The sequence below is a fragment of the Myotis lucifugus genome, unplaced genomic scaffold (genome assembly GCF_000147115.1).
Source record: "Myotis lucifugus unplaced genomic scaffold, Myoluc2.0 scaffold_628, whole genome shotgun sequence".
NCBI classification, from domain to species: domain Eukaryota; kingdom Metazoa; phylum Chordata; class Mammalia; order Chiroptera; family Vespertilionidae; genus Myotis; species Myotis lucifugus.
Genome location: NW_005871676.1, coordinates 121,210 through 135,394, shown reverse-complemented (window position 1 = coordinate 135,394; position 14,185 = coordinate 121,210). Strand labels below are relative to the sequence as shown.

Sequence of the window (14,185 nt, the reverse complement as noted above, 5' to 3'; positions counted from 1 at the left end):
TGGTAATTGCATAACTCTGTATATACTAAAAATAACTGAGCTTTACTCTCTAAATTGATGAATGTTATTGTATGTGAAGTGCATCAAAATTTTTATATAGGGTTATTTGCAATATCCAGGTAAAAATCTGTGTTGCAACGGGGAAGGCTAGTTGATAGGTCACTGCATAGATGGAAATGGCACACATTAGTGAAGTCCGGCTCTTCATCTGGCAAGCCCACAGGGATAAGCTGAGCCTTGGCACAGACAGCAGTGGGAGTGAGGGCCTGTTGTAGCATGGGGGTTGGGAAATCAGCAGTGCAGACCCAGGCTAGTGTGTTGATGGAAGGATGGGGTGGGTGAGGGTGGGAACTGCTTATGCTTTGCTAGGGAGGACTTCTTACCAGATAAGGCAATTGGGATGGGGCTGTTGGAGTGCCAGTCAATGCCTACAGTCTGGAGCAGTGACTTAAGTTTGATGCCCAGCCCTCAGAGACTAGAATGCTAACTTTTGTGTGCTTTTGCAGTTCAGGGTTACAGAAGCATAATAGAGGAAGATATTGAGGGGAAGTCAATGACTTTAAGAATAGGAGTTGGCTTATCTATTGAAAGTTAATATTTATTGAAGGACCACATTTCTTTTGTCATAACCAATGTGATCATTTGCAGTGGTCATCCTGGGTCAAGGGGGGTGGCTCTTGTTGACTTTCTGCAGAGTGACGGGGGTGGTGCTGATTGGCAACTTTGGCAGGCAGGCACTGGGCCCCAGGGAGCCCATTATCCAAGGCTTTTTGGTCTCTGAGCACATTTCAGAGGGTTGACTTGAAAGTCATCAGTAATTGGGGAGTAAGTAACCTTGGTGATTTCCTGCTGCTTTTTCTCTGTAATTTAAAAACAGAGGGATGTTAATCAGATTAAACACTTGGGAACTCTGTCAGGTTTTTTTTGTGAGGGTGACATTGGTTAATAAAATTATATAGGTTTCAGGTGTACAGTTCTATAATCATCATCTGTACATTGTATTGTGTGTTCAACACCCCCGTCAAGTCTCTTTTCATTGCCATTTATACCCCCATGCCCTTTTATCTCCTCCATTCCCCTTTCTAATGAACCTTTTTCCATTTAAAAAACAGTTGCCTGTTCTTGGTGTTTTACACTATCTCAGGTCTTATTGGCTATTCTTAAATTTAAAAATTTTTATTAAATATTTTTATTATTTAAAATACTTTTATTGATTTCAGAGAGGGAGAGGAGAGATAGAAACATCAATGATGAGAGGGAATCATTGATCGGCTGCCTCCTGAACCCCCCTACTGGGGATTGAGTCCGCAACCTGGGCATGTGTGCTTGGCCGGAATTGAACCCAGGACCCTTCAGTCTTGAGGCTTGGTGCTCTATCCACTAAGCCAAACCAGCTAAGGTATTTTTTTTAAGAGAGGAAGGGAGAGAAATAGAGAGGTAGAAACATTGATAGAGAGAAACATATTGGCTGCCTCCTACACGTCCGCTACTGACCAGAAATCAAACCAGTGGCCTTCTTGGGGTCTGGGATGATGCTGAACCAATTTGAGCCACACCAGCCAGGCTATTTTTATTGATTTTTGAGAGAGAAACATCAATTGCTTCCCTCCTATATGTGCCCTGATTGGGGATTGAGCCTATAACCTAGGTATGTTTCCTGATCTGGAATCAAATTTGCAATCTCTTGGTGTACAGAATGACACTCCAACCAGCCAAGCCACCCAGTCAGGGCAAACCTTGTTTGCTCTTTTGAGACCAGTCTGTATTCTTAGGTCCCTGTTTGTGTAGCATGTGGACTTGAGGGTGGGCTGGGTATCAATCCATGGGTTAGGAAGCTTTGTGGGTAGAGATTGGCAGGTGGAAGTGGGCATATTTGTCACACTTGCCACCTAATGTCTTGAGTTGCCCCCCCCCCCTTTTTTTTAATCCTCACCCTTTTCTGTTGATTTTTTTTTTTTTAAGAGAAAGTGGAAGGGGGAGAGAGAAACTGATTGGTTGCCTCCCACATGTGCCCTGATTAGGGCTGGGATCGAACCTGCGATCCTTAGGTGCTCAGGGTGACACTTTAACCATTGAGCCACAACAGCCAGGGCTTGAGTTGCCTTTTTATTTAGGGAAACAAATAGGTGCTCACAATTTTTATTGTGTGAGCTGTTCACAGTTCTCTGTAACTTTGAAGTTAACTGATTTTTAGTTGCGCCTTTCTACATATCACAAACTAATCTGTAAAAGGTTAGCCTTAAAAAGGAAACTCTTATGTGTACAGCTGTTGAGTTACGAATTAGAACCTGTGTTTGTTGTAGAGGTGGGTGGAAATGGAGCTTGACAGTTATGACTCTTTTGCTGTTGAGAGTCACGGTTTATTCTAAGTTAGTGGAATTTACACTTCTGATTTTCTCTTTTCCTTTCAGATGGACTTGGTGGTATTGGCATGGGGTTAGGACCAGGAGGGCAGCCTATCGATGCCAATCACCTAAATAAAGGCATTGGCATGGGAAACATAGGACCTGCAGGTGAGAATTACAGTGTACCTTGATTGGGGACTTATGGGGAGTGAAAAGTTATTAACAATATATAATTAAAATAATCCTATATAATAAAGAGGTAATATGCAAATTCACCATCATGCACTCGCACAAATGGCTGGCCCCCATATGGTCACAAGATGGCCGGCAGGGGAGGGCTATTGTGGGCAATCAGGCCAGCAAGAGAGGGCAGTTAGGGGTGACTGGGGCAGCAGGGGAGGGTAGTTGAGGGGGGACCCAGGCCTGCAGGGGAGGGCATTTGGGAGCAACTGGGCTGGCAGGGGAGCAGTTAGGCGTCAATCATGATGGCAGGGGAGTGGTTAGGGGGTGATCAAACTGGCAGGCAGAAGCAGTTAGGGGCAATCAGGCAGGCGAGCGGTTGGGAGCCAGCAGTCCTGGATTGTGAGAGGGATGTCCGACTGCCGGTTTAGGCCCCTAAACCGGCAGTCGGACATTCCCCGAGGGGTCCCAGATTGAAGAGGGTACAGGCTGGGCTGAGGGACACACACACACACACACACACACACACACACACACACACTGCACGAATTTCGTGCACCGGGCCTCTAGTTATTGAGATAATTGGACATTGAGTAGTTTAAAAGGAATAAGGATTTAATTGGGACAAAGTTCCCTCTTTTTTTTTTTTTTTTTTTTAAGCCTCACCCTAGGACAGTGAAGCCTCACCCTGGTCAGTAGCGGACGTGTAGGAGGCAGCCAATATGTTTCTCTCTATCAATGTTTCTACCTCTCTATCTCTCTCCCTTCCTCTCTTAAAGGTTCGGTGACAGTGAGGTGACACGCGAACTCATTTTTTTGGTTGATTTTTCTTTGTTAAATGGCATTTAAATATATAAAATAAATATCAAAAATATAAGTCTTTGTTTTACTATGGTTGCAAATATCAAAAAAATTTCTATATGTGACACAGCACCAGAGTTAAGTTAGGGTTTTTTAAAATGCTGACATGCCGAGCTCAAAAGGTTCGCCATCACTGCCCTAGGATATTTTTTCTGATATTTAGAGAGAGAGTGGGAGGGAGGGAGGGACGGGGAGAGAGGAATATTGATGTGAGAGAGACACATTGACTGGTGCCTCCTGCACATGCCCCAATTAGGGCCAGGAATCAAGCCTGCAACCGTTTGGCCCACAGACTGGCTCTCTAACCATTGAGCAAACCAGCCAGGGCCCCTGCTTTTTTGTATTTTTCCTGAATTGAATCCTTTTTCCCCCTAAAGCCATCATACCTTAGCATTTTATCCTTGCATAACCTTCTGAGCTGACATAGTTAAGCTATTCAATAAAAGGAGGCAAGCCAGAGAGTTGGTCTTGCTCAAGGTCACACTATCAGTTAGTGACAGAGACTGTAGGTCTCCTGATCATGGGACCACAGCACTGCCACATTCTATCACTCAGACGCCCTTGGGCTCAGGCCTTGGTGTTGATACGTTTTCTAGAGGTAGGGGCATTGATGGATGCTAAAAGGCCTGGGGGGGCCTCATTACATGACAGCATAGTTATTGTAGGCCACAGGACATGTGATGCACAGTTTTGTTTTTGTTCAAAGAAGATAAGAAATAGCTAATGAATAAAGGCTTTGGTGTGTAGAACAAACTTTAAACAGCATTTTAATTTCTGTGCAGTGAGGCATTTATATACTATTAAATATTTTTATGACTTCAGACTTAAGTCTTTCTTTCTTGAAATCCTTTGAATTTCAAGATGGGTGCACCTCTACCTTGCTATTATCAGTTCTGTATATTCCTTATCTTTCAGCTTAAACTCTGGGGCCTACCTAAGGCCTGGGTCAGCCCCTCAAAGAGGCTCTACTAATCTGACCACCACACCCTCCTACCTAATACCTAAGAGGAAAGGCGGCTTGGGTTGGGGGAGGGAAGCCTCAGTGTTACTAGGAACTGCTTTTTACTTAGAGCAGGAGTGGGGAATGTCTGTCCAGGACTGTATAAGGCCCTCTAAATCATTTGGTCTGGCCCTGCCAAGGCATTCGGGGTGAGTTAATTAAATGTTTGACCAAATATAGCAAGCTAATTTTTAAGTTGATACTTTTGTATGGCCCGTGAATGATGTTATAATATCCAAATGGCCCTTGGCAGGAAAAAGTTCCCCACCCCTGACTTATAGAATTTTACCTTTCAAAGAGATTTTTAAATATACTTCTCCCTAAAATAAGCTTCTAATGAATGTTACCTAGTCTGTATCTTATAATTAGATTTCATGTTTAAAACTGTCTGTCTTGAGCATTTAATTAAACTATGTGAATCCTACATAATTTTGAGTCATGTGGTGATTATTTTGTTAAAGGCTTAAATACTTTTTGGGGAATGTGATGGTTTGACAGTTGAAATGGTACCCCCACCACCTCCCCTTTTCTTGACAATTAAAATATATTCATAGTCAGTGGTATTTATACATTTGCTGGTTTAGAATTTCTTGTATGTGTGTTGTGGTGTTTTTTTTTAAGTTCAAATGTTACTGCTTCAACATAATTTTAATTTTCATTGACTTTTTCTTTTTAAGGAATGGGAATGGAAGGCATAGGATTTGGAATAAATAAAATGGGAGGTAAGAAATTTAAAATGAAGTACAAATGTAATCCCTTTTAGTTATGGTTTTCTCTCTTTTTTCCTATTTGTTTCTCTTCTCTTAAGCCCTGCATGAAATTTTTACTTTAACTTCAAAAAAGTTTAAGTCTTGAAATTAACCTGTCGTTTCTTCCCATGGGTTCCTTGGCTTTTGGTTCTGGGTTTCTTACTTACTGGCTCTGTGTCTTTGGGCAAATCACTTCATCTCTCCAGACCTCTCTTTGTTTGTGATTCATGGAAGGGGTGGATCAGATCAGCTTTTTTGAGGGTGCTGATTTTTAAGCAAGGAGCACTAACATTTGTTTTTTTCTAAAAGTCCATAAACTTGGTAAGCAAGTTCCTGGCAGAAAATAAAATATGCCCAAATGAAACTTGTGAAAACCGCTTTCTTTTCCTAATCAGTCTAAGCAGTCTCATAGGGATGGTGCTGAAATGTGAATTCTCTTTCAGGCATGGAGGGTCCCTTTGGTGGTGGTATGGAAAACATGGGTCGATTTGGATCTGGGATGAACATGGGCAGGATAAACGGTAAGACAAGTGTTGCCTTCCTGCTTGCCTCTTGCTCTTTGCTGGCTATTGGGTCTTGTGTGACCTTTAGGCAGTAGAACCATTTTTAATACATTATTCTCCCCTTCCACTTTTCTACCGAATCAAATGTCTTTGAATTGCCTTAAATATCAGTAAAACTGTAAGTTTGTAGTTTTAGAAGCTAGACATAATGGTAGGTATTTATTCTCTTAGTCACTAAACTCTTGAGACATCCTGTGTTCTGAATCTTCTCCAGTAATAGTTCTGTAAAAATTTAAAGCTATCTTATTGCCTGCAACACTAGCAAGCATCATGTAGATACCTGTGTTTATGTTTTGCACCCTTTAAAATGGTCTCCAAGTGTAAGGGATTAGTTTCTTCAGCATTTTTGATGAAGTTCATGTTTCCCCTAGAGTGCTGGACTGATGAGTTCTTTATCATTTGCCCTGATGATTCTTGAGTTGTAAGCAGAAGCATTAATTTAGTTTTTACATAACACAAATTTTTGTGTACTATCATTCAAATCTTACAGCCCTTCCGAACTATAATGATAATATAGTTCGGACTATAATGATAATATTAATTATAATGACAGTGTGTTGTGTCATTTAGTTTTTGCAAGAACCACATGATGTGTAGGTACTGTTATCCCCATTTAAGCAGAAACTGAGGCCCAGAGAGTGACTTGCCCTTGGGTCACATGGCTAGCAATGGTGGACCCAGGCTTTCTGGCTCCGGAGTCTGACTCTTTAATATGCTGCAATCCTGCCTTTTAAAATTGCCCCTAGCACTGGCTTCAAGCAGCCTCCCTCACTAGCAGGGCTGTTGAGTGTGCCGTGAGAAACCTGCAATCTGTCTTTTTAAAATCCTCTGGGTGTTGGTAGACTCTTACCTCGCCTGTGGGAACACTGCTTCCTTTATACACATAAAATTCCTTGGAATGAGAAGCCATTAAGGATCTGGGGTTAAACCTTTCTTTGCTGGTCTGTAGTAATGGATATTGGGGAGATATATAGCGCAATCATACATTACTAGGATAGACATCAGATGTCAACTGGAAAACGATGTCCTGATGAGTAAAGTGTTCTTCATGGTGGGAAAAAAAGATGTAGGAAGGCCCTCACCATGAGTTAGGAATGAAGGACAAAGGTCTGTGTTGCCGGTGTGTTCTCAGGCTTGCCTGTGGCTTATGTGTGCCTGTGATGTTTAATAAAAATAAAAGTTGGAGAAATTTGGCTTGATAAAGTGTTTATTCAGAGTAGATGAGTCATTAGAAAGGGGACTTGGGTTGTTACTCTGAGTGGACTGAAATGATTTAGAAGTAGTTGGGAACAGAGTGGGGGCTGTGCTGAGCCAGATGGATAAAGTCCTTGATGACCTGGCAGCTGGAATGCTGCAGTTAGTTTTGAGTCTGGTGATTAAAGGTTTAAAGTGCTGATTCTCGTGGAGAGTCACAGTGGAGGATGTGTTCTTAGGTTGTGTTCTTGGATGTTCTGAGGTATAGATACTTGCGTCCACCTCCATTCTCTACAGTAGAGAACAGAGCCTTTCTTCTTACATTTGAACTGTGTTCTAATTTGGTGGGATCAACTCTAGATCCCTTCGGTGCTGGATCCAAGGGAAGTTTTAATCACTAGAAAAAAATTGAAGATGTTTCAGATTTTTTAAAAAATATATTTTATTGATTTTTTACAGAGAGGAAGGGAGAGAGATAGAGAGTTAGAAACATCGATGAGAGAGAAACATCGACCAGCTGCCTCCTGCACTCCTCCCGCTGGGGATGTGCCCGCAACCAAGGTACATGCCCTTGCCCGGAATCGAACCTGGGACCTTTCAGTCCGCAGGCCGACGCTCCATCCACTGAGCCAAACCGGTTTGGCGAAGATGTTTCAGATTTAATTTAATGTTTAGTTGATGACTATAATGCATATACTAGTATTATGGTCACAGGTGCTGATAACAGATTAGAAATTAATCAGCTTTTTGGGGCCGATCAACCAGTAGATTGTTAAATCTTGGTAGAATGGATGTAAAAATTTTTAATTGAAAGATAATCACATATCAAATAATGACTGATTTGATGCAGTATTTGGCAGTGAAAAATCTCTCTCTCCCTCCCTCCCCCTCCTTCCCTCCCTCCCTCCCTCCCCTCCTCCTCCTTCTTCTTCTTCCTCTCTCTCTCTCTCTCTCTCTCTCTCTCTCTCTCTGAGTACATTGGACTTCACACAGGGTTTCCTGAATTCTGCGGCCTGTTGACAATTGGGAAGATTAGTTCTGAAGCCTTTGACAATGCATTAATGCCTGCATATGACTTTCTTATCTGAAAAGGGGTGGGTGCTGCCTTCTTCATAGGCTTATGATAGGGATTAAAATAGTGTTGGAGAACTCCATCTGTTACAGGCCACTCTGGGATTTCTTTTCTGCCCACCAGACACAGGCTTGGACAAGTTACCTACATTTCCAGCAGATAGCATGCCACCAATCTATGGGATTCATTTGGATTGATTCAAACTATGAATATAAAGTCCACCATTGCCAAAACTGTTGGATTTCCATACTAATTCCAGCCTCTTTCCAATGGAAATCATAAGAATATAGCCATTATTTTGTAGTTGTGCAGTAAAAGATGTCCTTCAAATAGCACCTGTCTACAAGTATTTCTAGGGAGCAAGATAATAAACTAGATTTTTCAAGGACCTCTCAAAATGGGAAGGAGAAAAAGTGATTTGCATTTTTTATTTATTATTATTTTTTGTTTGCAAGTTTCAAGTCAAAAGGGTTTTCTATTGTTTTAAAGCATACAGTGTAAAGACCGTCTAGAACATCGGTCGCCAACCAGTGGGTGGTCTGTGATGTCCAAAAGGTTGACGGCCGCTGCTTTAGAATATACAAGTAGCTGTATCCACCCTGACAGCAGTTACACCAGGGACATTAGTTTCCATTCCCAGAGGGTGGAGTTTGGGGCAGTAAGGCCTTTGTTTTTAAAAGACATTGTAAAAACTAAATACTCCTGCTGTCAGCATAGAAAAAAATGAAGTTACCCAAATCCTATTATGTAGATGGAACCACTCCTAATATGCTAAGTGTCTGGTCCTCTGTTCAACCAATCAAAGTGTAATATGCTAATGATATGCTAAGGCCATTCAACTGCTCGCTATGACGTGCACTGACCACCAGGGGGCAGACACTCCTACTGGTAGGTTAGCTTGCTGCTGGCATCTGGCCCATCGGGACTGAGCAAAACAGGCCAACACACCCTGGAGCCCTCCCGCTGTCCCTCCCTGGCTGGCCAACCTCTCACATCCTTCCCTGGCCCCATTCGTGCTCCAGTGGGGTCCTTCAGCCTGGCCTGTGCCCTCTTGCAATCCAGGATCCCTTGGGGGATGTCAGAGAGCCGGTTTCACCCCGATCCCGCAGGCCAGGCGAGGGGCCCCACTGGTGCATGAATTCGTGCACCAGGCCTCTAGTTTATTTATTTATTTATAAATGGCTGTGCTTCTGTATTACAGCAGGGGCTTTTACATTAAGTTTAGGTTTCAACCTTCGCCTCACCCCTTACCAGGAATGTGACCCTGGTCCAGTTACGAAGTCATTTGAGCCTCAGTTTCTTTGTAAAGGGGCAGAGGTGGTGTAAGGTAATATTGGGGGGTGGGAGGGGCTGGTTGTGAGGATTCCATGAAATAGTAGCACACATAAAGCCCTTGGCAGGGCAGGGCAGGGCATGTGGCAAGTGCACCAGAAATGGTACCTGCTGCTGCTGGTACATAAACAGGCTCTCTTGCAGCCTATCTTTGACTCAACATGCTCTGCAGTCCCCCAGGTCAGTTAGGAGTAGCAGGTGCTTGGTGTGCCCATGTGTGGCTGTAATGGATGTTGTAAATTAGTCCTTCATGGAGTAAGGTAGGTTGCTTTCAGGGATTCACTTGAGGTGACTTTTTTTTTTTTAGGAATAAAGGATGAATGTTGGTTTTGTATAGAAAAACTAAACATACTGACTTGGTGGTGGCTGCTGTAGTGTCTATAAGAGTTTTTTGTTTTGTTAATGTCTAAAATATAATGATATTCCTGGAAAGGCCTAGGGTAATATTTTTTTCCACAGAGATGGAGCGTGGCATGGGTGGAGGATTTGAAAGAGACTTTGCCAGAAACGAGATGGGAATGTCTCGAAGCTTTGGAGAGCCCCTTGGCAGAGGAATGGGTAAGAAAGGCCCTGTGGGGCCCCCGTGGTGGCGGGGGTCAGCCCCCTGGAGGTGCAGGAGCACTCTGGTTTTGGAGGTTCTTTCTTAGGCAAAGTCTGCTGGTTTCCTTCCTTAGTCTTCAAAAAAATTGTATGTTTTCTAGACCTAGATAAAAAAACTTTTGGTCTTTGAATTTTTATTGCTATGTATAGTACTACTTTTAGTCTTTTCTGGTGGCTTCTTTGTCAACATTGGTATGAGATATTTGCTGTCTGTGGGAGTTGAAACTGCTGTACTTACATAACTGGTGCTCTATTCTGGTAGAGATTGTCAAGGCCCTGCTAAGTGGAGTGTAGATCTGCTCAGTCCAGGACGCTATTCCACTTAGCAAGAATGTTATGGTGTGCTTTCTGATGCCTTTCGATAGAGCTTGGTGAACTAGAGAAGTTTTCTAATGTTGGAAGACCTTAAGTATTGGGCCTGCCTAAATGCAGAGAAACTCATTTTAGTTTTAGTTAAATTACAAAGCAATTTCTTCTTTACTTTTACATGGACATCTCCCCCTGTTTTGAGTTTAGGTTTTTCTGTTACTGTCAGCTTAATTCTCCTTTTTAGTGTGTTGCAAGGAGATTATTTATTCCTGCACTCAGAAGTTTGTTTCTCTCAAAGGTATTTTAGAGCATGGATTTGCCCGTGCTCTAACTCATCTTCACCTGCTTCTCACCGGTGCAGATAAGAGACTGCTAGGTTACAACCTCAAAGCACTCAGCCTTTGTCCTTATGGGACACTGGGCTGGGTGTGAGGACTTTAAGTTTTTTTGGGTCTGGTTTGTATGAGCTGAACTATATTAGACTTTATGGAGGCCCTAGAAAGAGTCATCATTCAGCACATTAGTGAGACAGGGTCCTTTTTTTTTTTTTTTTTTTAATTTTTTTTGGGGGGGCGGCAGAGCTGGGCATGGGCTCTGGCGCAGGCCTGGGAGGCCGCCCTATGTTCAGAGGCAGCTCGGTTGCAGCGATATCTGCAGCCGCGCCACTTCCTCCTCCTCCCCAACCCCTCCCCCGCCTGTTTTTTTAATATGTTAATTTTTAGAGAGAGGGGAGGGATAGAAAGATAGAAACATTGATGAGAGAGAAACATCGATTAGCTGCCTCCTGCGTTACCCCCACTGGGCACTGAGCTTGTAACACAGGCATGTGCCCTGTCTGGGAATCAAACTTGACCTCCTGGTTCATAGGTTGACGCTCAACCACCAAGCCACACTGGCCAGGCAAGACATAATTCTTAATTCTGTACATTATTTTTAGGACCTCGTCTTTGTGTTCTTCATGAAGATCAGGAACTAGTAGAAACTCATTCGGAGTAGATACTGTTGTTGATGGAGACTTGTTTCACTTTTTTCCTGTCTATGGTTAGGTAACTTAAATGACTTCCTTATATTTTACTAGGCTGGTAGTGAAGACATATTCCCCCCCCCCCCCCCCCCCCGTACTTGATATGATTCTAGATTATTCCAGAGCTTTTAGAATTTGGGAGTGAGTTTATAATTTGTATGTGACTAGGTAAGTTAAAAGTTTTTTATTTCCATGACTGGCTTTGGTTTTGTGTTTGAAATGGTAATGTTTTTAAATTGTTTTAAAATTTACTGTCATTTGGCCCTAGCCGGTTTGGCTCAGTGGATAGAGCGTTGGCCTACGGACTGAAGGGTCCTGGGTTTGATTCTGGTCAAGGGCACATGCCTGGGTTGCGGGCTGGATCCCCAGTAGGGGGTGTGCAGGAGGCAGCCAATCAGTGATTCTCTCATCTCTCTCCCTCTCCCTTCCTCTTTGAAATCAATAAATAAAATTATATTTTAAAAAAATTATTGTCATTTGGCTGCAAATACCAATTTGTGTCTACCTGTGGTGAGAAGAACATGTGGTATGTAACTGTTCTTAAGAGCACTTTTTTCTGCTCTGAACCCTTAATCCTTTGCTGCTCTGTGGTGCTTCTGTGATGACACAGTGACACAGTGGATCTGGTGAGGTTACTTCATGTGGCAACAGGAAACTCTTCCTGTCCTGACCTGGATAAAAATAGATCTGTGGGCCTTGTTCCTTTTGCTACTTTGGCACCTTCTCTCTGATTGAGTTTGTCATCTGTACTGAAGCCTCCCAAAGTGACAAGAACAAGGCTTTGTCTGGATTTCCCTACTGCTACTTGTCATCAGACTAAGATAAAAGGTCTTTGTACCAAATAAAATATTTGTCAGGTTTTTAGAGTAGTTACCTGGATTGGTTTTCCAGATTCCGTTCTTGATTTTAATCTTCTGTGTTGTTTGACAGTTCAATTATTTTGGTGCTACTTTCTATAGTGCCTCGCTACTCAGTGTCCCTTTTCTCCTGTCAAGGCAGTTCTTTGTGCAAACAACTGTACTTGATGCTACAGGGCTATAGATAGATATGTGGTTCTTGACCTTGAAGGAGAGGAGATAGTGCAGCTGAGGAGACAATGCTAAGAGTGGCTCCAGTTAGCACTGGAGGTCAGTATATCAAAGTGGCTTAGCAAGGGAGCTGGTAGAGTTGTTCATTCCTGAGCCCTTAGACAGCCATGTAAGCACCACACAAAGATGATGATTTTCTCAGTGTTCGGATTTGAAAAAGCACTGCCCTAGATGGCATGCTGCTGAAAGAGCCCTGGATCTGAGCAGGAAATGTGGTTTGAACTGGAGGGGCTGGTGTCCAAGGGGGTTCAGCATAGATAGAAGGTGTGCTGGAAGATAGGAGGCTAGACAGTGTCAGGTGTAGAGGCTTGGAGGTGATGGTCTATCTGAGACGGGAAGAACAGATTCAAGTTGGAAGTGAGCAGGGAGACCTGTGAATGAGTGCCCATGAAAAGAATTTGTCCCTTAAATCAGTGGTGGAGCCATTGTGAAGGCTTTTTCCAGAAATGGTTTGATCTAAGTACTGTTTTAGGAAAGTGAGAGTAGGCTTGGGCCTGCTGAGCAGGATCATAGACTTTATAGAAGAATAAGTCCTGTACTGGGTTTGCAGGCAGGATGGAGGTCTATTATTTTTGGTGCACTTCCTTCCTCTAGCAGGTAGTTGCAGTACTAGAAACAGTTGTGGGATAGGGTTTAATCTCTTTGTGGTCATGGCCATAATACTTGATGTGACCAGTGGCTATTGTCCATGTTACTGAGCTCACTTCAAGACCAGGTTGGGGATGGCACAGTCCAAGTTTCCTCTACATAATGAAAGACTGAGAATAAACTTCTAAAAGTTATCACTAATAATAGCACTCCACAAACTTTGAACTGTTGGCAAGCAAGCAGCAGTGTTTTCTGTCTTAGACGGCTGAATGTGTTGGGGTTTTTATTTTATTTTTTTGAGGCTTTGTCTGTCACTTAGTCACCCTCACACCCAGCTCCTTCCAGGTGGGGCTGGTGGGCTTAGCTTGCTGAAATCCTCCCGTTCACGGCTTGTTAACTAGGTCACATTTCTAGCACTGCATGCACTTGCTGCTGGTTTGCAGGGTTTGGGGCTGTAAATGTAGCTTTAGTTTTGCTGCGGGATATTAACATGTTGATTGGATCTGTGTGGATGAGTGCACTTTCGTCTATGAGTACTGAGGGTCTGCGCCACTGGCTCCATTCTTGTTCTTCTGACTTTCCAAATTCATTTCATGGGTATACATGGGCTTTGCTGGGCACATTCCCAGATGGCTCTACCAACTGGGCCTCACTTTGGAGCTATGTCGGCTTCTCCCATCATGACCCGTTATCAAGGATTTTGCAATTTTCCAGTAAAATGATCTTGTCTATGTGTATTTCTCAACCCCCTGCCCCCACTTTCCTTTTTAAATTTCGTAATTAGTAGTATTTCTCTGAAATCTGTAATAAACAAATTTTTATTAACCATAGAGAAGTTTGGCTAATTTTTTTTTCTTCCTGATTTCCTTAGAAATCCTAAGTAATGCACTGAAGAGAGGAGAGATCATTGCAAAGCAGGGAGGAGGTAGGAAACGCTTAGTTTTGCTGTTTTGATTTTTAGAATAGGCTGTTATTACCAGGGATAGTAAAGTGTGGTGGTGAAAAGCATGGGCTCTAAAATAGACTGCCTGCGGGGGGAACCATTTTCTGCCTACCTGTGTGACATTTGGCAAGTTACTGAACCTTCTAATTTTGTACTGTAAAATGTGGATACAATAGTACCTACTACCTCATAGGATTGTTTTGAAGAATAAATGAGTTAATACATGTAAAAGAGTATTTAAGTGCTATGTGAGCTGTGTTTGTCATTGTTATTATAATGTGCTTACATGCTTTGGGGGCTTTTTTGTTTTCAATACTATGAAATTATAAATTCCTGA

General features: G+C 42.7%; 1 protein-coding gene across 18 annotated transcripts in view; it reads left to right on the top strand.

Moving 5' to 3' along the window:
• HNRNPM (heterogeneous nuclear ribonucleoprotein M) overlaps window positions 1-14,185 on the top strand; it is a 46,617-nt gene that overhangs the window by 26,962 nt on the left and 5,470 nt on the right. For 5 of the 18 annotated variants that reach the window (XM_023746106.1, XM_006104996.3, XM_006104993.3 and 2 more), the window contains 5 exons: window positions 2,412-2,513; window positions 5,064-5,108; window positions 5,579-5,656; window positions 9,756-9,854; window positions 13,777-13,830. In XM_023746106.1, the coding sequence (XP_023601874.1) occupies window positions 2,412-2,513; window positions 5,064-5,108; window positions 5,579-5,656; window positions 9,756-9,854; window positions 13,777-13,830 (378 nt within the window). The remainder of the gene's footprint in view (window positions 1-2,411; window positions 2,514-5,063; window positions 5,109-5,578; window positions 5,657-9,755; window positions 9,855-13,776; window positions 13,831-14,185) is intronic. The other 13 variants (XM_006104998.3, XM_006104995.3, XM_023746105.1 and 10 more) reach the window with 12 other exon arrangements.